The 22329-nt window shown below is 45.4% G+C and overlaps 1 protein-coding gene across 1 annotated transcript in view; it reads left to right on the plus strand.

The window, feature by feature from the left end:
* LRP4 (LDL receptor related protein 4) overlaps positions 1–22329 on the plus strand; it is a 157295-nt gene that overhangs the window by 81369 nt on the left and 53597 nt on the right. The window contains exons 3-7 of the mRNA XM_054970370.1: positions 5775–5891; positions 6301–6414; positions 7050–7166; positions 21432–21560; positions 22183–22302. Coding sequence (XP_054826345.1) covers positions 5775–5891; positions 6301–6414; positions 7050–7166; positions 21432–21560; positions 22183–22302 — 597 coding nt within the window. The remainder of the gene's footprint in view (positions 1–5774; positions 5892–6300; positions 6415–7049; positions 7167–21431; positions 21561–22182; positions 22303–22329) is intronic.

Raw genomic sequence — 22329 nt, forward strand, 5'->3', positions numbered from 1 at the left:
TAAACTATTTGGTACATAAAATCGATCACCCCAAAGCCATTCCCCTTGTGCAGATTGGATTAATTTCTCTTTGGGTACATTCTCCCCCTCCTTTTCGACTTCACTTTTCAGTTTTTGTCTCCACCCATGATCTGAGTGAGGAGGTTGTATTGTGCGGCTGCGCGTAGTAACCACACCTCCCAGTTGGGTAGGCGAAAATATTGTGTCTATTGTCTCCTCCCTCCTGCTTTTGAGTTGGGGCATGCGTGAGAGGGCATCCGCTAGGAAATTAGTTTTGCCGGGCAAGAATTTGAGGGTGAAATTGAATTTTGAAAAGTATTCTGCCCATCTCAATTGTTTGGCATTGAGTCTCCGAGGACTGCGTAATGCTTCTAAATTTTTGTGATCCGTCCAAACCTCAAAAGGATGGCGGGCCCCTTCCAGCCAATGTCTCCAAGTGGAGAGCGCCGCTTTTACAGCAAAAGCTTCCTTTTCCCAAACGTTCCAATTTCTTTCGGCTTCAGAAAATTTACATGAAAGGTATGCACAAGGTTTGAGAATATTGTCCGTCCCCCGCTGCAGGAGGACGCCCCCAATCGCGGTATCGCTGGTGTCCACCTGTACTATGAATGGGCGATTTTCATCGGGGTGTTGCAGCACTGGTTCGGATATGAATTGCTGCTTTAACCGATCAAAGGCTAATTGGCATTGTGGTGTCCATAATAATTTTGCTTTTGGTTTTTTTAGCTTGCTCCCCTTTGTCTTTAGTTTTTAAGAGTTCAGTGAGGGGGAGAGTTATTTGGGCAAAGTTTTGTATAAATTCTCTATAGAAATTGGCAAACCCCAGAAAGGATTGCAGTTCTTTACGATTTGTGGGGGTTTGCCAGTCTTGAACGGCTTTCACCTTGCCCGGATCCATTTTTAACCCATCTTTTGAGATGCAATATCCCAAGTAAGTAAGTTCAGTTTTGTGAAATTCACATTTAGATAATTTGATGGGCAAATTATTACACATGAGAGTAGTTAATACTTGTTGCACTAGGCGAACATATTCTTCTTCGGATTCAGAGTAAATTAATACATTATCCAGGTAAACAACTACTCCTTTATACAAAAATTTGTGCAGTACTTCATTGATCATGGACATGAAAACCAAAGGGGCCCCAGACAAGCCAAAAGGCATAACTAAGTATTCGTACTGCCCTAAGGGCGTATTGAACGCCGTTTTCCACTCATCCCCCTCTCTTATACGAACGTGGAAATAAGCATCTTTTAAGTCTAATTTTGTGAAGATCTTACCTTGGGCCACGACGTTGAGTAGATCTCTGATGAGAGGTATGGGATAGGCGTTTGTGGAGGAGACTGCATTAAGTCCTCTGAAGTCAGTGCACAGTCTTAACCCTCCATCTTTCTTTTTAACAAACAATACTGGTGCAGCATGAGGGCTATTTGCAGGTCGAATGAACCCCCTTTGGAGATTAGTGTCAATGAATTTTCTGAGCTCCTCTCTTTCATTTGGGCTCATTGGATAAAGTCTACCTTTGGGCAATGTGGCTCCAGGGATTATTTGCACAATCTGTCCTCCTATGGGGAGGTAAAGTGTCGTCCTCTTCTTCGGTGAAGGCTTGTAAATAGGCTCTGTACTGTTTAGGTATTTGATTAATTTCCTCCTGGGTCAGGAGTGCTTGCTCTATGAGGGTAGGATTGTTACCCCAACTTTGGTTCCAACGATGATTTTTGCAGCTATCTCCTTTGACGATGATGCTTCCAGCTGCCCAATTAATGTCTGGGTTGTGGTCCCTTCAACCATCTGCATCCCAAAATTAACGGGTACTTCGCTGTAGAGCTAATTACAAACGATCGTGTCTCCCAATGTTGTCCCATGCCTGTGATGACAGGTACTGTTTCGGTAGTTACTGGATTCATATTAGTGCCATCCATTTGTTCAAAAATGACCGGAGTTTCAAGTTCTTTTACTGGGAGCACTAATCCATTCACTAGAGCTGGTGCAATTATATCTCTGGAGCATCCAGAGTCGATAAGCACTTGTACTCGAATATGAGTCTTTCTTTCAGGATTAATTAACGTAACAGGCATGAATAGTATGGACCCTTGAGGTCTATCCACTATGGGAACTGACTGAGTTATCCACTATGGGAACTGACTGAGTTTTGATCTGCCGTTTGGGTCCTTTCACGACAGATCCATCTCGTTTCCCGAATTAGGACTTTCGGGTGCTTCTTCACCGATTAGAGCGGTTGGATCAAAGTCCATAACTTCCTCTAGCTCTAATCCTTTTTCGGGAGGATTTCTTCTGAACGTACCTCTCCCTCTCGAAGTTCGCGGAGCGGGCGTTGGGCGGGACAGCTGAGGAAGGGTGGCAGGGGCTGGATGCCTTGGTGGGAACGGAGTTCTCTGCACAGGCTGGAGTGGACATTGTGCCGCGAAGTGACCGCTTTGGCCACAATGTAGACACAGTCCTTGTTGCCATCTAGCATCTCTCACTCCTCTAGCTGCATATCCTGCTCCCCTGCCCCCTCTTACAATTATGGAGGTTCGCCGGTGCCCAGCCGATTGTTGTTGTTCAACAAGACGCACTTCTTGCATGCGGTTCTCCGCTTCACAAGCTAATTGAATCCAACCCAAGAGTGTGGGGGGATTATCTTGCATAAGGGCCCGATCCAACAGTCTGGGATTCATGCCTTGCTTGAACAAAATTATTTTGGTGGATTCCTCACACCTTGGGCATTTGGCAGCTAGCTGTCGGAACTTTGTAACATAGTCTCTAGCCGACATGCTACCTTGCCTGATCGATTGTAATTCCGTTCAGGCTCTGCTCTCTTCCAATGGGTCTTCGTATTGCGCTCGGAGCGCATTTACCAAACCCTGTAGGGAATCTAATTCTGGAGCCCCCAAATCGTACAAGGCTACATACCATTCTGCTGCTTTTCCTTGCAAACGGGATGCCAAATACTCGATTTGACTAGCCTCATCTTCGAACAAATGTCCCCAACGATTGAAAAATTGTAGTGCTTGTACTAAAAAAAATCCCAACTTCGAGGGGTCTCCATCAAAAGTAGCTTCCAGTTTTACCCATCCCATTGGTAATTCTTGAGGTCTGGCGACCGGTGCTGGGAGTGGGTAATATGGTACAGGTACCAGTTCCTGCCTTGGCTGCCAGTCAGGTCGGCGCGGAGGCAGTTGCATTGGAGGATACTGGGGCATTGGTTGCGGGATCCCTTAGGGTCTCGGTATTGGAGGACCTTGTGGCCTCGGCTGTGGTCTCTGCGGTTGCGGAGCTGGAGGGCCTTGTGGTGGACCTCTTGGTCGTGGCGGCGGAGGAAGTCTAGGTGCTGGGAGTCGTGGGAGAAGCGGCTGTCCCCTCGGCGGCGGTGGGAGTACCAACCGCCGCCATCTTGCGGCTGTAGTGGTAATTCTCCTGGAAGTACCGGAAGCTCCTGCAGCTGTTCTTGTGGCTGCTCTTGTGGCTGATCCTGCGGCTGTTCTTGGGGCTGCTCTTGCGGTGCCTCTTCCTCTCCTTCCGGAGGTCCTCCTGGCGCATCAGGGGGAAGTTTCTCCGGTCTCTCATCTGCTGGCCCCTGAGGTTGTCCCGGTGGCTGTACCAGTTGTTGCCGACCGTCTAATAGTACTGGCGGTTGCTCCCTCGGGATCATGGCCTGCAGGGCAGCCAGACTTTGGCCTACAACTCAGCTGCGGTCACCCTCTCCTTGTGAGGAGCCTTCTTCTGATCCTCCGACAACAAGTACGGAGAGCAGGTGAACAGCATGTGCTAAGCTTTCCTCCATACTACAAAGTCTCTCCTCTAATACTTGTACACATCCTGGGGCCGCCGTGGCCCCCACCGATTCAGCATACTCCTGAGGAGGTTCATTGGGAACTTGAGTAGTTTCCATATATTCCGCATAGGACGCCGTCGCCCGAGGCCAAGGACGAATTTCTCCCATGCCCTGGGCCCCATTACCTTGTTCTGTTTCCGATATCCCCGCCAGGATTCCTTTCGCTAATCCGGTCACCGCCGAAATTCCAGCATCGACCGCCAAAGTTCGGCTCTGTAGTTGTATCCAACTTTGTTCAGTTGGCTCGCGTTGCCCCATCCACGGGGTAACTTCCGCGTAGTCCCAACTCATCACGTCGCGATGGGAGGTTTCCCACACCTGGGTACTTTCCGAACCTCTTCGGTCCCACTCAATTTGATCGGCCTCTCGATTCCAGGGATACCACGATTGGCTACTTGGATGCTCTGGTATCGAGCTGATACTTCGTTTCCCGTCCATTTGTGACTTAGTAAACACCGCACTCGCTCCCCTTTCCCTCGTCTCTCGCGGCCTCGAGCCCCACTGCCTCAGCGTAGGCAGGGATATCAAAGGTTCTGCCGCCGCCTTGGGCCTAGCTTCAGCTCTATCAGGTGCGAGGGTAATCAGCGCAGTACGTCTGGACTCCGTTCCTCCCTGAACGGGTTTTGGAGGTTCCAGTCCTTCCGAACCAGGGGAGGTATAAGGATCAAACAAAGGGTCCCTGTTGGGAGCGGCCTTGATATCCGTCTGCCCCGGTTTAGGCATTGGAACAGATGTGATTCGTAACTAAATGTCAGACTGTGGCTTACTAAAAGTTGCAATCCAGCCTCTCTCTTGCAATTAGACATGAGTCCATTGGTTTCAAAAGATTTTACTGAATATAAACAACCATTATAGTCCACTGACCAAGATGCAATATCTTGGCTGGTACACGGGTATTGTTACTAATGACAGGCAAAAGTTAAGGTACAGAATAGCAAAGCCCAGCAAGTCCCATCCTCCCCCCATAGTTCTCAAAACAAACGGCTTGAAGCTGAGAGAGTGAAACTTTCCCATGGCTGGAAAGGCAGTAGTCATAACATTCCCCTTCTTTGAGATAACTGTTACTGGACTGCTTGTCACCTGCAAAAGAAGAGTTTAAAACACTGACAGGATAAAAATGGAGTCTCTTTGGTTAGATCATACAAGGAACATAGTCAGACCTGACAGATTACCACTTTGTAAATGAGGGCAGGGGATCACATATAATGAACTTTGAACTTTTATAATAACTTTTTATATTAAACTGAGTTCCCTATTCATAATAGACCCAAATCTTGCCTTAATGTATATAAAGCCACCTGTCTGAGGTAGCCGGATTCATTCTTCATGCTATGATTGGAGGAATATTTGAGCAGTGACATGGGGTGGGTGGGAGAAGATTTAGTGCATTGTGATGATGCTGTAGAGTCTTGTGGCTGGAGCATCTTCCCCGCTATAGGGGACCTGCCACCTGGCATCCCGATTCCAGGCGCTGATTACAGTCGCTCCAGCAATCAGGCAGGCAGGACATCTGTCTTGTTAATATGACTTCCAATAATCACTATACTGATAAATATCAATAATGTTTAGTCTTTAATATTGGGAGCAATAAGATGGGGAAATCAAAATTAATAAGAAAGGGAAATTAGCTGTTGTCTTAGCATAAGACTGTAGGGAGTCACATTCATGTCTCTTCAAGGGTAGAAACTTTACTTAGGAAGAACCAAGTTAAGCATTAAAGCCAGCACCTTTTGGGAGAAGATGAGGATAACTCTCAGTCGAGTAGCACTGCCTAGTTGCAAATATCCTGGGCTTGTCTTTATTGCTTTTTAGTAACTTTGTAATGTGCAAGAACTTATTTATTGTCACTAATGGTTTTGGTATAAATGTGCAGGATTGCAAAAATAAACGTAGTTGATTGAAACATGCGAGGGTTAGCCTCTCTTTTTTGTATTTCAGTGTTGCCCACTTGCTCCCCATTGGATTTTCACTGTGACAATGGCAAGTGTATCCGTCGTTCATGGGTCTGCGATGGAGACAATGACTGTGAAGATGATTCTGATGAGCAAGACTGCCGTAAGTTGCCTCATCACAAGTCTTACATACAACATTATTATCTTGTAGCACTACTACTATATTCTCAGCGTTGCTGAATCCTGTTGTGTTTTATGTGATTAAACACTACAATAGTTATTAGCAATTCTTGTAATTACTGTGTTGTAGTCCCTGACTCCTGACTAAGGACATCAGATGGTCTCCTGTGAGCTATTGGCATCCTTGTTCTTTGTGGAAAAGATATACTTCCATAAGCCCTTAGGAATTCTTTTACTGCTTCTCTCTTGATGTTGAACTCTCACAACATGAGTGTGCGCCATATTTGAAGGAGGAGGTATTCAAAGGATGTTGAGTGGCACAGAGAGTAGTACTGAATAAACAAAACCCCACATTATGTTTGACTTCTTTCCTGCTTGCCTTTAACTCTTAGCACCACGGGAATGTGAGGAGGATGAATTCTCATGTCAGAATGGATACTGCATACGTAGTCTGTGGCATTGTGATGGTGACAACGACTGTGGGGACAACAGTGATGAGCAATGTGGTTAGTAGCCTAATTGTGTTACTAGGCAGTTGTACTGCCAAATTCTATAGAACAGTCATTTTAACAGATTATGTTTAAAAGTGCTTTCATGGGCTTTAATCCAGTGGTGGTATATATTCAAGATACTTGCAGGCAGTTGGTTAGTTATTTTGGCTTACTGTATGGACCCAGAACAAAGATAAATATTAAGTGCTTAGGCCTACTTAAAATAAGTTTGAGACTTTTGCTAGGCCAACCAACTCTTAAATCAGGGCTACGCTGTTGGCTTGCTGGATTGAGGAATTCAGGGCATACCATTTAGCTTTTTTCTAAAATCCCTTGCTTTACAGCTGGGGCTATATGTTTTTCCAAGCAAAATCACATTGTGATGTCATCACTTCGCTGGAACTTTAATGTTTTACATTATACTACATTTATTTAAAATTCCTGATCATTCCAATTTTTAAATATAGAACCTAGTATTAAGAAGAGGAAGCAAGCAATTCATGGTTTGTTTGTACAATGTGCTTATTTGTGTGTTTGGGGATGCTAAGCTTCTCTCAGATTGATAGATAAATTGCACAAATGCAGTCTGATTCCTGAGAAAGTAGAGTGTGTGACCTTTCAGTTGAGCTATCTCTTGCTCTGTTTTGCAGATATGAGAAAGTGTTCAGACAAAGAGTTCCGCTGCAGCGATGGCAGCTGTATAGCTGAACACTGGTTCTGTGATGGTGATACAGATTGCAAGGATGGCTCAGATGAAGAAAACTGCCGTAAGTATCCTTCCTTCCTCGGTGCTTTTAGCGGTTAAGCTGTCTGTCCTGCACATAATTCAGGACTATCTGAAATAAACATTTGGAATACTTCAGGATACAATGCCCTTCCATAGAGGACCCATTATTATCACTTAGCTGAGGTTAATATAATAGAAGATTAACAGTGCAAGTACGTGCTGTTATTTTGATCAAATTAAACTTCTCTAAATCTTTAATTAGAATCCCATCTAAATTAGTGGTGTGCAGTGCCAGAAAGATTTGAGTTTCCCGCTTCGGTATTTCTGAAGCAGGAAAAAGATTTGAGACCAAGCCATTTCTGAAGTGGCAAGGCACTTTGGAAATCACCTGTTTAACAGCTTCGATGTGATTTGGAAAGATTTGGCCAATATTTTCTTTGGGGGATGCTGCTCCCAGCTTTCCAGGGGCTTGGGGGGGGCTTTTGTTTTTGAATCTTACCAAAGTTTGTGGGGACCTTCTCCTAACTCTCCTCTAACCCCCCCCCTCAAGTTTCAGAACGATTGGACTTCGGAGGGCCATGTTATGGCCCCCCAAAGAAGGTGCTCCTATCCTCCTCCACTCTCCATTATTTCCTATGGGGAAAAACAAGGGGTCTTTCTAGGTGGCTTGGGGTGGCATTTTGCAAGCAAAATGACCACATTTTCAGGGGACCTGCTCCTACCTGTCTTCTCATGCTCTCCAAGTTTCGGGGAGGTTGGGCTTTGCGGGGCCATTTCATGGCCCCCCAAAGGTGGTTCCCCCCACCACACCATTTCTTTCTACTGTGGAGAAGAGTCCCACACAGTGGAAACACATGGATTGTGGCTGCCAATGGCCACAGCCACAGTCCCACTTACAATCTACCCCCCAAGAGCCCAACAGAACCAAACACACATGCCCCAGAATTCCCCAGAACACCCAGAGCAAGCTGGCCAGTCACTCTCCATTGTTCTCTATGCCGAGAACATTTAAAATTCTTTCCTAGGGGCACTTTTGCACAGGGCAAAGGTGCCCCAAAAGAGGTACACTCCTGATCGCAAGCTCATCCCTGGGAAAGCACAACAGCATGTGCCTTCATGTGGTCCCTGGCAGCCCTGTAAAACGAGGGCAACACGGTCCTGTTCACCATCATGCGAGCAGGGATTGTGTACCCAGGATAGGCATCATGGAGCAGCCCTTGGAAGCCGAAGTCATCCACTATGGAGAATGGCTGCCCATCTACGGCAATCATGTCCAAGATCAGGCGTGTGATGTGCCTGCTCTCCTTCTGGATCCCCCCTTTGGGCACACCCTGTGTACCAAGCATCTCCGTCAGAGAAGTCTGGCGTGATTCCCCCCGCCCCCCGAAAATTATTTTTCCTCATTCCATAAAAGGAATAATGTTTTCTCCCACAGTAATTCTTTTTAGAATGGTTCTCATAGAGGAGTGCAAGTGCAAACAAATGGATTATAATTGAAAATTCACATTGATTTTTAAAAGAAAGATCCGTGGGTACAAACTTGCATGAAGTTGCTGTTCTATTCAAGGAAAGAATTCAGTATAACTTTTAGTTGGAGGACGAGCTAACGGGGTATAAAAACCAAGACTTTCCCTGATGTTACCTCCTAGCACTGGTATTCAGAGGGTTTGTTACCTTCATATATTGAGGTTGCCTTTAGTCTCTATGGCTGGTAGCCATAGATGGGCCTATCCTCCATGAATCTGTCTAATTCCCTCTTCAAGCCATCTGTTCTGTCATGGCCAACACTATGTCCACTGGCAGTGAATTTTACAATTTAGTTTGTCATTGAGTAAAATACTTCCATTGTGGCGTAGTGATTAGAGTGTCAGCCTAGGATGTGGGAGACCCAGGTTCAAATCCCCACTCTGTTATGGAAGTTTTCTGGGTGACCTTGGGCTAGTTGCACCCTCTCAGCCTAACCTACTTCATGGGATTTTTGTGAGGATAAAATGGAGGAAAGGTGGTCTCCATTGGGGAGAAAAGTGGGATATAATTGAGGAAGTAAATAAACTACTTTTATCCATTGTGAATCTGTTGCCTTAGATAGATTAGAATCTATCTAAGCTAATGTTATTTGAAAAACATTTATTTATTTAGAAAACGTGAATGCTGCCTTTTCCAAGAGACCTGCTTGAGAAGGCATTTTTTCATTTTCACAGGGAAAAAAATCTCACAAAACTCTTGTTGTATTTGGATGGGTTTAAAGGGTCCCTGAATTCCTCATTTTGTGAGATTAAGGTGACAGCAACCCACTGAGTAACTTGTACCTTCCAATATACAGACCATTGTTGCATCGATGGTAGGAAAAGGTAAACAAATTTTCCCTGCCTTTTCCAGCTATTTTTCCATTTTGTGTAATGAAGCCTGGAAAAAAAATCTAAGCCCATGTGTATTCTCTTAGAACAAAAAAGCCATTAGGTTGTTCTAGTAAATGGTTGAAAAACAACACATTGAAATTGAACCCAGACAAGACTGAAGTGATGTTTGTTGGAAAGGCAGAGATATTGAAGGACATTGTACTCCCCACTTTCGATGGAGTTCGTCTGACCCTTGCAGACTCAGTTAAGAGCCAAGGGATTATACTCAGAGGAGTTAGCCGTGTTAGTCTGTAGTAGCAAAATCAAAAAGAGTCCAGTAGCACCTTTAAGACTTAAAGGTGCTACTGGACTCTTTTTGATTAAGGGATTATACTGGATCCCAGCGTTATTTCTAGAAAAACAAGCTAAGGCAGCAGCAAGAAATGCTTTCTACAACCTCACTTTAGCCTGGAAGATGGCTTCTTATCTTGACACGGCTGACCTGGCCATTGGATCCATGCTATGGTAACATCAAGGCTTGACTATTGTAATGCTCTATATGTAGGTCTCCCATCTAAGTTAACTAGGAGGCTCCAATTAGTGCAAAATGCTGCAGCTCAACTGTTATCAGGAGTGATGAATCAAAAGACCCACAACAGTAAGGACTAGCAACATAAAGTCTACAAAGTACAGCACACACTTATGGTGTAAGTTACTAACCACTTTTATGAACAATATTAATCACAAAGGCCACTAGCGAACTGGAGCAAAGAAATAGACAACAGTACACTTGGATAGATAGATTCCATATTATAAAATCTTTTATTCTCCCCAAAATACTTTTTTTTTAAAGAGCAATTCCTATAACGCCACCACAAGCAATTATTAAACAATGGCAAACAATATTAAATAAGTTCTTATGGAATAAAAAGAAATCAAGAATCTCGTTTGCCACTTTAAGACAAAAAGTACACCAAGGGGGTTTTAGTTACCCTGATTTAAAGATATATGCAGTTGCATCTAGATTAGTTAATGCTCTACAGTTGCTGCAAGATAAAAAAGAACTTGATTGGATACAAATATTGATCCCAATGTACTATCCCTACACGACTCAGGAAATAATATGGAATAAAAAAAGAAATCAATGGACAAATATAAAGCAAAATAAATTCTTAGTAGACATCCTCAAAACATGGGATACCCAAAAGGGAATATCTCTCGATATGCTTCATTTACAATACAGGATTGGTTTCCCCCAGGTAAAAAGCAGCAGATAAACAAATTCCGGAAACAACTTAAACTAACAGGATTGATAGATATAACAACAAATAAGAGAATTTTGACAAGGGCAGAACTTGAAGAAAAAACAAACCAACAAATCCCATGGTTTACATATTTTCAAATTAACCATATGGCATCTCAAATACGTCTTGTAGAGATCCTTAAAGAACAAAAAACTGATTTTGAGATATTATCAGAACAAAAAGATTATAAACAGAAAGGACTCCTATCTAAGATTTATAACATCTTATTAGAATCAGGAAACGTAAAAAGACATATGTATCAAAAAAAGTGGGAACAAGAATGGGAATTAACAATCTCATCAGAGCAATGGGGGAAAGTCTGGTCATCGAAATTATTCAATTCGTCGATAATATCTACTAAATTACAAACATTTAAAATAATATCCTATTGGTACTACACACCAAAGAAATTAGCACAGCTAACAGCAAAGTACACGCCATTGTGTTGGAGGGAATGTGGGGGTACAGGAACCTATAGCCATTGTTGGTGGACATGTCCAAAAATAATGGCCTTTTGGGAAGAAGTAATAGAGATCATACATAAAATAACTACCTATTCAATACAACTGCAACCAACAATAATATTTCTAGACTTATGGCAAGACAATAAAGTTCCACAAATTAGAAAAGAACTCATAAGTAGTCTATTTGTAGCAGCAAAAACAATAATCACAATAAAATGGAATGCTAAGGCAGCACCAAATATAGACCAATGGCTTAGTAAGGTGTGGGACCAAACGATTATGGAAAAAATTATAGAAAGAATTCAGCAATCCTCAGAAAAAGAAAAGACAACAGAATTTTACAGTAAGTGGAAGCCATTTCTTGACTACATTACAACAAGCAACATACAATCTACGAACACAATCTACCGGTCATTAATAGAAATATAAGTAATTGAAGAACAACAAAACTTTTATGGATCTATATGAGGAAAACCATTTAAAGAAAAAGAAACTTTAAATGTTAATAGTAAACTTGTAAATAAGTTATTGTTATGTGAATGTAAAAGTAAGACTTGAATTGGACTATGTGCTTGATAACCTTTAATAAAAAATATTTTTTTAAAAAAAAAAAGGCCACTAGCCTGTTCCTTTTCAATACAAAATGAACACAAGGATTGCACAAACAGAAAGTCCACACTCCCCTACGGGGAAGATGTCCCAAAATTGTCTCTTAATGAAGCTAGTCACAATTGTCACCTGACAATTGATATCCATTTTGGAGCTAGAGGAGAGAGTGCAGCTTTGTGGAACCGCACAACCACCAGTATATAGCGCTCTTGATAAAGAAGATACGAAACAGGAGTTCAGCGAGCGCAGGGTGGCTTTCCATCCTCCCTGCAGGGTTGGCGTCCTCCTTGTGGAATCCCCCGACTGGGGGCTGGTCATTGGAATGTGTTCATCATTTGACCACTGTGATTAAGTAAAAAGGAGTGACTCGCTTCATTAAGAGACAATTTTGGGACATCTTCCCCGTAGGGGAGTGTGGACTTTCTGTTTGTGCAATCCTTGTGTTCATTTTGTATTGAAAAGGAACAGGCTAGTGGCCTTTGTGATTAATATTGTTCATAAAAGTGGTTAGTAACTTACACCATAAGTGTGTGCTGTACTTTGTAGACTTTATGTTAAGTTGCTAGTCCTTACTATTGTGGGTCTTTTGATTCATTATCTCTGTTACCACACAGTGTTCCCCTCTATATTTGTTCCTGTTATCAAGAGTGAGCAGGAGCATGAACATCACTCCCATCCTACAGTCGCTCCATTGGCTACCCGTCAGTTACCGTGCTCAGTTATTACATACAAAGTTCTTCACGGCTTTGGTCCAGCATACCTACGGGACCACCTCCCTCCCTATGTTCCTCCATGGCAGTTTCACTCATCTGAACAGGGTCTCCTGCAGGTGCCAGGCTGCACACGGGTGAAGTCAACAGCAGCCCATACACAGGCTTTCTCTGTGGTGGCTCCTATCCCATGGAATGACCTGCCTGAAGAAGTCAGAAGAGCCCCCACTCTCCTGGCTTTTTGTAAACGATGCAAAAACCAAACTATTCAAAAAGGCTTTTTGGTCAAATGGGAGGGCTGTATTGTAGGGATGGGTTCTCAGATGCTTCGCTAATGAGTTAGGGACCATGGACTTCATCACTATATTGCCTTACATATTATCTGCTGCTTTAAATATGTACTCCTATGTACAACCAGTGCTCCATATTGTCTAATGTTTATGGAAATGTCCTTGATACTGTATTGAAATGTGCTTGATACTGATTGTACTAATCTCATACTATGTAATCTACCTTGAGTTTCAGTGAGAAAGGCAGATTATAAATGACAATAATTAATTAATCAATCAGTCAATCAATTAATATATATCTGTGATAGTCTGGGGCGGCTTTTTGTTATTGTTTTCTGGCAACTGGAACTTTGATTTTCAACAGTGATTTTGTGAGCTTAGGAAAGTGGCTATAATCATAAAGGAAACCTTGGAAGGGACAACCTGCTTCAGCTAGCATCCCAAGACTCTTTCAGCCCCATGCGGGGGGGCTGAAAGCACTCAGAGAGCGGACTAAAGGTTATGCATATCCTGGACTTACACAGGTGTAACCCTCCCCATGATTGTGCCCAGTCATGCTGCCGCTGCACTGAGATCCCCCGCCTGTGGTGGCTGAGCACGGGCATAAGTGTGGTGTGCGTCTGTGAGCTAGAGCTCAAGGGGGGTGGCTGGAGGGCAGGGAGTGCATTAGTTGGCTCCCTAAGCTGTTTTGGGATTGGGCACGCTGCAAAAAATTGGTGGTGTAGCACATAGGTGCCCATTGAATGGGAAAAGTTGCTTGCCCTCCCCTGCCCAAGCAGCTTGGAGGAGCATATGATACCAGTTACCACGGGGACCATCCACTTCCACTCCCACAGTGGCTGAGCCCCCTTTCCTATGCCCCATCAGCTCCCCAGGCACCCTACATAATCTCTGGCCAGGGCACCCATGACCCCAGGTAATTAGGGAGGTGGCTGAAGGCTTTGCATGAGAGCCCCCAGCTGTGGGAACTTAGAGCATGAGAGCATGAGGTGGGAGAGAGTTCACATAGTGGTGAAACAAGAGTGTGCTGGAGAAACTTTGTGGGAAATGGTTGTACCTTGCACTCACCTAGGGGAGAAGAGCTACGTCCAGAATATCTGACTAACAACTATCACCTAAGTTCCCTTGCAGGTTACCCAAGTCCCGGCTCAGGGAGGGGCGAGAGCGCATTGACAGGTAAGAAAGAGCTGGGGAGGCAGCTGCTCTGTCTCACTCGTTCAAACCAGCCTTCTGGTCCCCCTCCCCCGCGCCCTCTCAAATGCTAGCCTCTGCAGTCGAGGCTTGCTGGAAGGGGATGCGGACCCTGCCTGTGAGCTGGTGTGGCCTATGCCTGCCACGGAGGCAATTGCTCAGGGAGCCTTGCTAAAAACAGCCATTCCACAGGGGCGGGGGGCAGGGGGCTTCCAGTAGCTCATTTTGGGACTCTGTTCAGACTCTCTTGGCTGGACTTCTCCCCCCACAGAAGAGGAGAGAATGCAGCTGCAGGTCAGGGTGACTGGGTGCTTGGTCTCATAACTTCCCTGTGAAAGAGGGTGCACAATCCTTTGACTGTCTCCCTCACAGGATCAGAGCTCCAAGCAGCCACACAGCGGTGGAACAACCTGATATAGACAAGGAGCACTTGCTTGCCGGAGGGGCATCCAGCACCTGCTTGCTGGCAGCACCTGTGATGATGGAGCTGCCGTGCCCCCCCCCTCCTGCCAAGGAACAGATTCTCTGGACCTGGCAGTCTCGCCCGCAGCTTGCACGAGGCTCAGTCCCTCTCTGCATGTGTGTATGCATCCCGCTCCAAAGAAGGCAGCATGGGGGATGGCTCTCCTGGCTCTGACCTCCGTGCTGCCAGGCACAACTCTCGATCTGGACAAGGACAGTTGGGCACAGTTCCAGGCATCCAGAGGGCACACTTCAAGATATGCTGTTCCCTTTTGGCTGTTCAATAAAGTTTGTATCAAACAACAACTTCCTCCCTATCTGTTTGCTTGCCTGTACATGGCAGTAGCCCTCCCTCCACTTCTCCATGGTCTGCCCTTTCATACATCCCAGCTAATGGTCTTTGGTCATGGGCCAATATGGACGGAGTGGTGCCTCCTTTCCTTTGTGTGGCTCTGCTGCCAAGAGGAGCAGGTTTCCAGTAGCACCTTGGAGGCTCAAGCCCCGTCCAGCTTCTCTCCCCATTCCCGTCACTGGACTTCACTGCAGGCAACGTGGTGGGACTTGGAATGTTGCCTGAGTTACCTCTGTGGGGCGCCACAGAGGAATCTCATTCAGAGCCATTACCCCAGCTCTGGAGCGTGGTTCTCAAGGTCCACTTAGCATTCTCCTCCTCCTTACATCATTGGTTCAATGCAGTGATGTGATTCAAAGGAGGTGCCGCTGGTTGATGGGCATCACATCCAATAGGCCTTCCATCCCCTCCTGTGGTTTCCAATAGGCATTCTCATTATTCGTTTCAGAACCTGCCCCTTGCCCGCCTCTGAGGAGCTTCCTCTCTGGGATTTGGGGGGATGCTCCTGAGTTAGGGGTGTGCAGCAAAAAAAAAATCAGGTTTCCCCCCTCAGGAAACTCGAGACGGTGAAAAACATTGGAAATAAGGGATTTCCGAAGCGGCAAGCCACTTTGGGAATCACTTATTTTACTCACTTTGCTGTACTCCATAAAGATTTGGAGCACACCAACAAACTTCCCACCCAGTTGCTTATTTCACTCGATGGGAGGGGGAGGGGTTCCCTCCTTCTATCGAATGAAATAAGCGGAAGGGGGGTAGTTTAAACCCCAGCCGGCTTGCTTCACCTGCATGGCGGGGAATTCCCCACCAAGCAGCTGAAGCCGGGGTTTAAATGCCCCTTTCCATACTGCTGCACAGTGGCCCGGTAAGGGGCATTTAAACCCTGAGCATTTTGCTTCTCCTGTGTGGCTGGAAAGTCCCTGCTAGGCAGCTGATGCCGGGGTTTAAATGCCTGTTCCCATGCCACTGCGCAGCAGCACAGAAATGGGCATTTAAACCCCTGACAGCTTGCTTCATCTGCGTGGCTGGGAAGTCCCTGTCAGGCAGTTGAAGCCGAGGTTTAAATACCCTTTTCTGTGCAACTGTGCAGCGGCACGGAAAAGGGCATTTAAACTCCTTGACCTGAAGCTTCCCAAAGCAATACGAATCTCTTCGGGAAGCTTTGATTTGGGGTTTCCGAAACAGGCCTGGCATGCTGGGGGCCAATTCAGAAATCTCGAATCTTTGCAAATCGGGTCCTATTAAGGTATTTTTCCTGAATCGGAAACCCAAATCACACACCTCTACTCCTAACTTCCAAGGACTCCAGACATGCCCAGTGTCCTGCTGGGTCCCACTGCTTCTCTGATATTACTGTTCAAAGACAGTGTACATGTTTCTTGGCAGTGGTGGCCATGGGGTGCGCAAGTGGTGCTTCTGCCAACAGTCTGGCCCTTGTTGGAAATGGAGTTGGGTGAGTGGGTGGGTGGGCACACAGCCTGTCTGCGCCTGCAGTGTTCCAAAGGGACAGGACTCCTCTTGAGGCGGGCACCTCTGTTGTGGTGTGGCAGGCCCAATTGTGGGGATTTTCTTGCCCTGTGCACCCGTTCTCTGCGGGGTAGGGGAGTAGCATTGGCAGCTGGCAATGGCAAACGTGGTCTGGCCCACGGATTGGTGACGCCTTTCCCTGACACTCATGGTGCTGTCAACGCCAACCATCCTGTGATTGTTAGATTCTACCAGCATTGCCCAGGGAACTATGGAGCATTCTCTCCCAGCCACACCTTGCCAGTCTTGGCCCGCCGGTGTGGCTCTCCTATGAAAGTCCTTAGCAAATGAGTGGTGTTGCAATTACACCAGTGCCCAGCTGCCAGCATTGAGATGGGCCTCAGGATTGGGCTGCTCATCTCCCCACTTCCCCAGTCTGTGCACATCTTTGCCAATTTTCTCCCTACTAGCTAGTTAAGAATTTATCTGGTCAGTTAAAGAGTTTGCAGTTTGGTGATGGAATATTAGGAGAAGTCATTTTCGTCTTTATGGACTGCCCTCTTTCTATGGGTCACTTTCTACAAGTCTCTGTTTTCGCTAGTGCATCTGCAGCATACCTGAACAGTTGTAATGTCTTTGGAATCTGCAGCATTCTCCTCCCAAACTTCTGTCTCAAGGGCATTTTACAGAATTTGTTCTAGATAGGAGGAAACTTCAAAAAGGTTGGGTGTGTATGGGGCTGCAGGCGGGGGGAATCTAGGTAGCCAGCTTCTGAAGGGCAAAGGTGGGAATCGAATGTTTTGTGTGTGTTGGAGGGAGGGGGGAGTGCCGTTTATCTCTCCAGATAATGGAAGCTGGTAGAGAGCCAAGGCTGCAAAGATTTATGAGCCAGGAAACAGCTCAGAGAGTCCAAACTTGCTGTCTCCTCTCCATTGGCTGTGCCTTCTCCAGTGGGTTATTAATATACATGCCTGCCTCAGGGGTGGGAGAAAACAGATAGTCTAACCTTGTTATGTTTAGTTACAGGGTAAAATGGGATTAACAAGCTATCCTTTACATCTGTATATATCTAAATGTTTGTCTAATATCTTCATAAAAATTTGAGTAATGAGTTGCTCCTCAACTCCTACGCTACAGGCTTGAAGTGTAGCCTGTCTGTTCTTCAGAACAAACATTGCAGCCTCGTATCCTTTGCTAGTTAGTATTTGCAGTTGATGAAGCTGCATAGCCAGCAAGTTGTACCCAAACTTGTTTGGATTCCAGTGCATTAGACTCCTCAGTGGTCATCTGTCACATTCTGTAAAATGCTGTTATATTTCACTTGTAACTGAGGATCAAAACAGCTGAGGGGCTCAGAGATCTTTGTAGCAATGTTTTAAAGCTCAGTTATAGCTGCACATGGTCTCCATTCAGATCAAGGCCAGATGAGAAATAGAAGGAACGGGGGTTGAAAATTTTTACCTGCCCATGATCTTGACAATAAAAACCTGGGATCCCATGCTGTTAAAGCACTTTGAAAAAATAAGCTGGGCAAAAAGTGTATGCTCACCACTTCCCATTAACAACTAATAATAGTGTGGGGCAACATTTTTCATTAGTGAAATCATGCAGGGATGAAAATGGTAAACCTTGTTTCCTAGCCCAGTCTGAATTGGGGCCACGCATGGCTGCAGTTTAAAAGACTAATAGAATCCTGTGATCTCTGTTGCATCTAGCTTGACCCTCAGTATTTTGAACTTACAGCTTTTTTCAGTCTTCATCTCAAAGTCACCTTTATTTCTTCTGAGTTTCCTAGCAAATCAAACTATTTTATGGTAATTATTATTTTGTGGTAATTATTATTTTATGGTAATAATTTTGCGTTAATTTTGGTAATGATTTTATGGTAATAATTTTTATATCCTTGGACTTTGCACGTAGACCTCATTGTCCCATAGAAAGAATGTTGTCCTCCCATTCATTTGTTTCTTGGAGGGCTTTTTTCTGTTTTATAAGCTATTGCCTAGTGAGCACCAGAGCAGCACTGTAAAACCTTTCTCTTAGTTCATGGTGGATCCTCCTGTACAGGGTCTGAATGTGTCTGGGAAGAATTCTTATGTCAAAAGGAGATACTTGTTCTACCTTCTCTGGGGAGAAATGGTACTCTTCAAAGGCTTGGCACTGATGGTGGCATATTCTGCTCTGCAGTTTTTTTTTGGCAAGACTAAACCCTTGAAGGAACAGTTCCAGTTTCCAGTTATACAATTTGGCTAACTTCAAACCTTGGTGTAGCTAAATATATATGTGTGGCTCAATGCACAGGGAAATCTATACCTGTGTGATTCCCTCTAGCTAGCTCATACCTTAATTTGCTCTTAGTCCTTCAGAGAATGGCATAATTTAGTGTTTTTAGCACTTGATAAGCACCTGAAATATTGGAGGCTCATGGTGGGTGAGCTAACATGCTATGTTAAGCACATTTTAATTGCAACCAGCGCCTGGCAAAATTGAGGGTGAATGTGAGTTCACACAGACTGAAGGCTTCAGTGTATTAATGTCCTACCTGCACAGTGGGGTTTGTTTTATTTCTCACAGAATTCATAAGGAAGTAGAACCACTGATAAGCAGCTGCGAGACTACATTTCAGTGACAGGATATTCTGGCTGCACCTGTGTGCAATGAAGATTATACATGTAGTAAAAAAAAATAGTTCAGCATGTTAACTCCATGTGTAATTCTGTTCTGGATGTATAAAGCCATAAATCTTGGTCATCATAGGCTGGATGGCTATAGATCATTGCCTGTTACATATCAGGTAGACACCCCAATATAGGCGCTGTAGGAAGATAGAACTAATAAGGGCCGTACCACCATAGGTGAGCAGTTTGCATATGAATTTAATTTAACTTATTATATTTATATTCCGCCCTCCCCGCTTTCGCAGGCTCAGGGCGGATAACAAATACAAACATCACCCAACCATTAAAAACATTTAAAAGCATTAAATAATACATTAAAAACATTTAAAAGCATTAAATATTACAGTTCATACTGCATAGTAGTTCATACATGCCTCTGTGTTTGCATAGGGGTGATGGTCTAACCCCCCCTCCACGGGGGGGGGCACCGCCTGGCGTCAACCATATGCCTGGCGGAATAGCTCTGTCTTACAGGCCCGGCGAAATGCAAGCAAATCTTGCTGGGCCCTTGTCTCGCATGACAGAGCATTCCACCAGGCCGGGGCCAGGACTGAAAAGGCCCTGGCCCTGTTCGACAACAGGCGGGCCTCCCTAGGGCCAGGGACACTTAAAAGATGTTTTCCACCAGAGCGGAGAGTCCTCTGGGGCTCATAAGGTGAGAGACGGTCCTTCAGATACGTTGGTCCCAATCTGCGTAGGGCTTTGTAGGTTAACACCAAAACCTTGAACCTGATTCGGTACTCCACTGGCAGCCAATGCAGCTGGCGTAGCACCGGTGTAATATGCTCCCACACCGGTGCTCCAGCAATGACCCGCGCTGCTGCATTCTGTACCAGCTGTAACCGCCGGATCAGGCCCATGGGAAGCCCAGCGTAGAGCGCGTTACAGTAATCCAACCTAGAGGTGACCATTGCTTGGACCACTGTAGTCAAGTCACGGGGAGACAAATAAGGGGCAAGCTGCCTGGCCTGCCGAAGATGATAAAAGGAAGACCGGCAACTGCAGTGATCTGGTCCTCCATCCTCAGGGAGGAATCCAGAATCACCCCCAGGCTCCTAACTCTCGGGGCCAGTGTAAGTACTGCCCCATCAAGTGTAGGAAGCCGGGGTCTCAAAGCCATCTCCCCACGACCCACATACAGGACCTCCGCCTTCGTGGGATTCAATTTCAGCCGACTTTGTCTCAACCAACCAGCCACAACCTCAAAAGCACGCTCCAGGGCATCAGGGGCCGATCCAGGCCGCCCGTCCAACAGCAGGTAAAGCTGGGTGTCATCCGCGTATTGGTGACACCCAAGCCCGAAACTCCGCACCAGCCGGGTGAGGGGGCGCATATAGATATTAAATAATAATGGAGAGAGTATTGCTCCCTATGGCACACCACATACCAGTGGCCTACGAGATGACACTCTCTCCCCAAGCGCCACCCTCTGTCCCCGATCATGGAGGAAGGAGACCAGCCACTGCAGTGCTGTCCCCTGAATCCCCACAGCGGCAAGGCGGTGGGTCAAAAGCTCATGATCGACCGTATCAAACGCTACTGACAGATCCAGCAAAATCAGCAGTGCTGATCCGCCCTGATCCAGATGTCTGCGGAGATCGTCTGTGAGGGCGACTAGCAAAGTCTCGACCCCATGTACTGGGCGGAAACCAGACTGGAAGGGGTCTAGGGCCGAGGTCTCCTTCAGGAAATTCTGCAGTTGTTTCTCTGCTGCCCGCTCAATCACCTTCCCCAAAAATGGAAGGTTGGAAACCGGTCGGTAATTGAGCAGTTCAGCAGGATCTAATGATGATTTCTTCAGAAGAGGCCGTACCACAGCTTCCTTCAGTGCCTTGGGAAAAACCCCAGAGCTCAAGGAAAGGTTTATAATCTCTTCCAAGGAATTCCGAAGCCTGTCAACACTGGCTTTCACCAGCCATGACGGGCATGGGTCCAAGGGGCACGTGGTAGGCCGTACCACCTGCAGAATCCTGTCCACCTCTTCCCTGAAAAGAGGTCTGAAATGATCTAATATGGGTCCTGAAGACGGCCAAGGGGCCTCTAGTTCATTTACTGTATCAACTGTGGCTGGTAAGTCGCGGCGGGGAAGCAAGATCTTATCAGTAAAAAAGCTCGCAAAAACTCTCTTTGAATTTTTTTTCTGGTACCTAATATTGAGGCACCAAAGTTTCATTACTGATGTGCATGTCTGTGAAGTAGTGAATGCTCTGTCCAGAAACAAGGCTTCTTAATTGCAGGCACTTGGGTTTCCCCGAAGGTGTGTGACACCATTTTGGTAAAATGCCCAGATAGCTATGTAAGTGCACATGTAATTTCTGTAATGCCGTCCCAAAAAAATGTAACCTCTGTATCTACTTGGTTTCTTTTTATTTGTAATGCCAGAAGCAGAAAACTGTTTGCTATCTTGTTTTAGCCTTGTTTCTTCATTTCTTATATTAGCGTCAGATATCCCAGCTCCAACATGTAGCCTGGAGGAGTTCCAATGTGCATACGGCCGCTGCATCCTGGACATCTACCATTGTGATGGAGATGATGACTGTGGGGACTGGTCCGATGAATCTGACTGCTGTAAGTCAGCCACTGTTGGGGGCATGTGGACAGGCTGATATATATCCAGATGTAAAATATTTCAGATTCTTCTCCAGGAAAATGAAAATGCTGTATCAAGAAGACTCAAACGCTATATTCAAAATCTCAAAATTGCCATTTATTTACTTTTAGCAACTCTCTTGGAAATGTTAGATTTTCTTGAAATATTTGAGTTGTAAGGCAAAACAGGAGTGAGTAGGTATATGTGGGATAAAGAGCTCTGAGGACCAGAAGCTACAGACCAGGATTGATGCCTCCAGATTCTGAAATCCTAGATAGTGTCATTGGCTTCTTGGTTGCTGGATTGGAAGTTAAGGAAGAGAGGGAGGGAGAGGAAGTAGGTTTTTATTTTAAATTCAGACTCTAGATTAATGATTGTGATGTACCATTAACTTGTGATTCAGGAACCCATGTTGCTTTCTTTGGGTAGTATCCACTACCCTTTCCCAGCAGCAAGTACTCTGGTAAGAATTACACTCTGCTGCTGTGGAGCAGTCCAGAGGAGAACATATAACTCAGCCCATTTGGCTTGTTACTCTAATTGGTCTGACAGTTGGGGGCTGTTGAATATGGATTATAATGCGCTGTATTCCTTTTGCAGCCTCTCACCAACCTTGCCGTTCAGGGGAGTTCATGTGCAACAGTGGTTTATGCATCAATGCTGGGTGGAGATGTGATGGCGACTTTGACTGTGATGACCAGTCAGATGAAAAAAACTGCAGTGAGTGTCTTTGAGGTTGTGGCAGAT

This window comes from Eublepharis macularius, chromosome 2 (genome assembly GCF_028583425.1).
Source record: "Eublepharis macularius isolate TG4126 chromosome 2, MPM_Emac_v1.0, whole genome shotgun sequence".
NCBI lineage: Eukaryota > Metazoa > Chordata > Lepidosauria > Squamata > Eublepharidae > Eublepharis > Eublepharis macularius.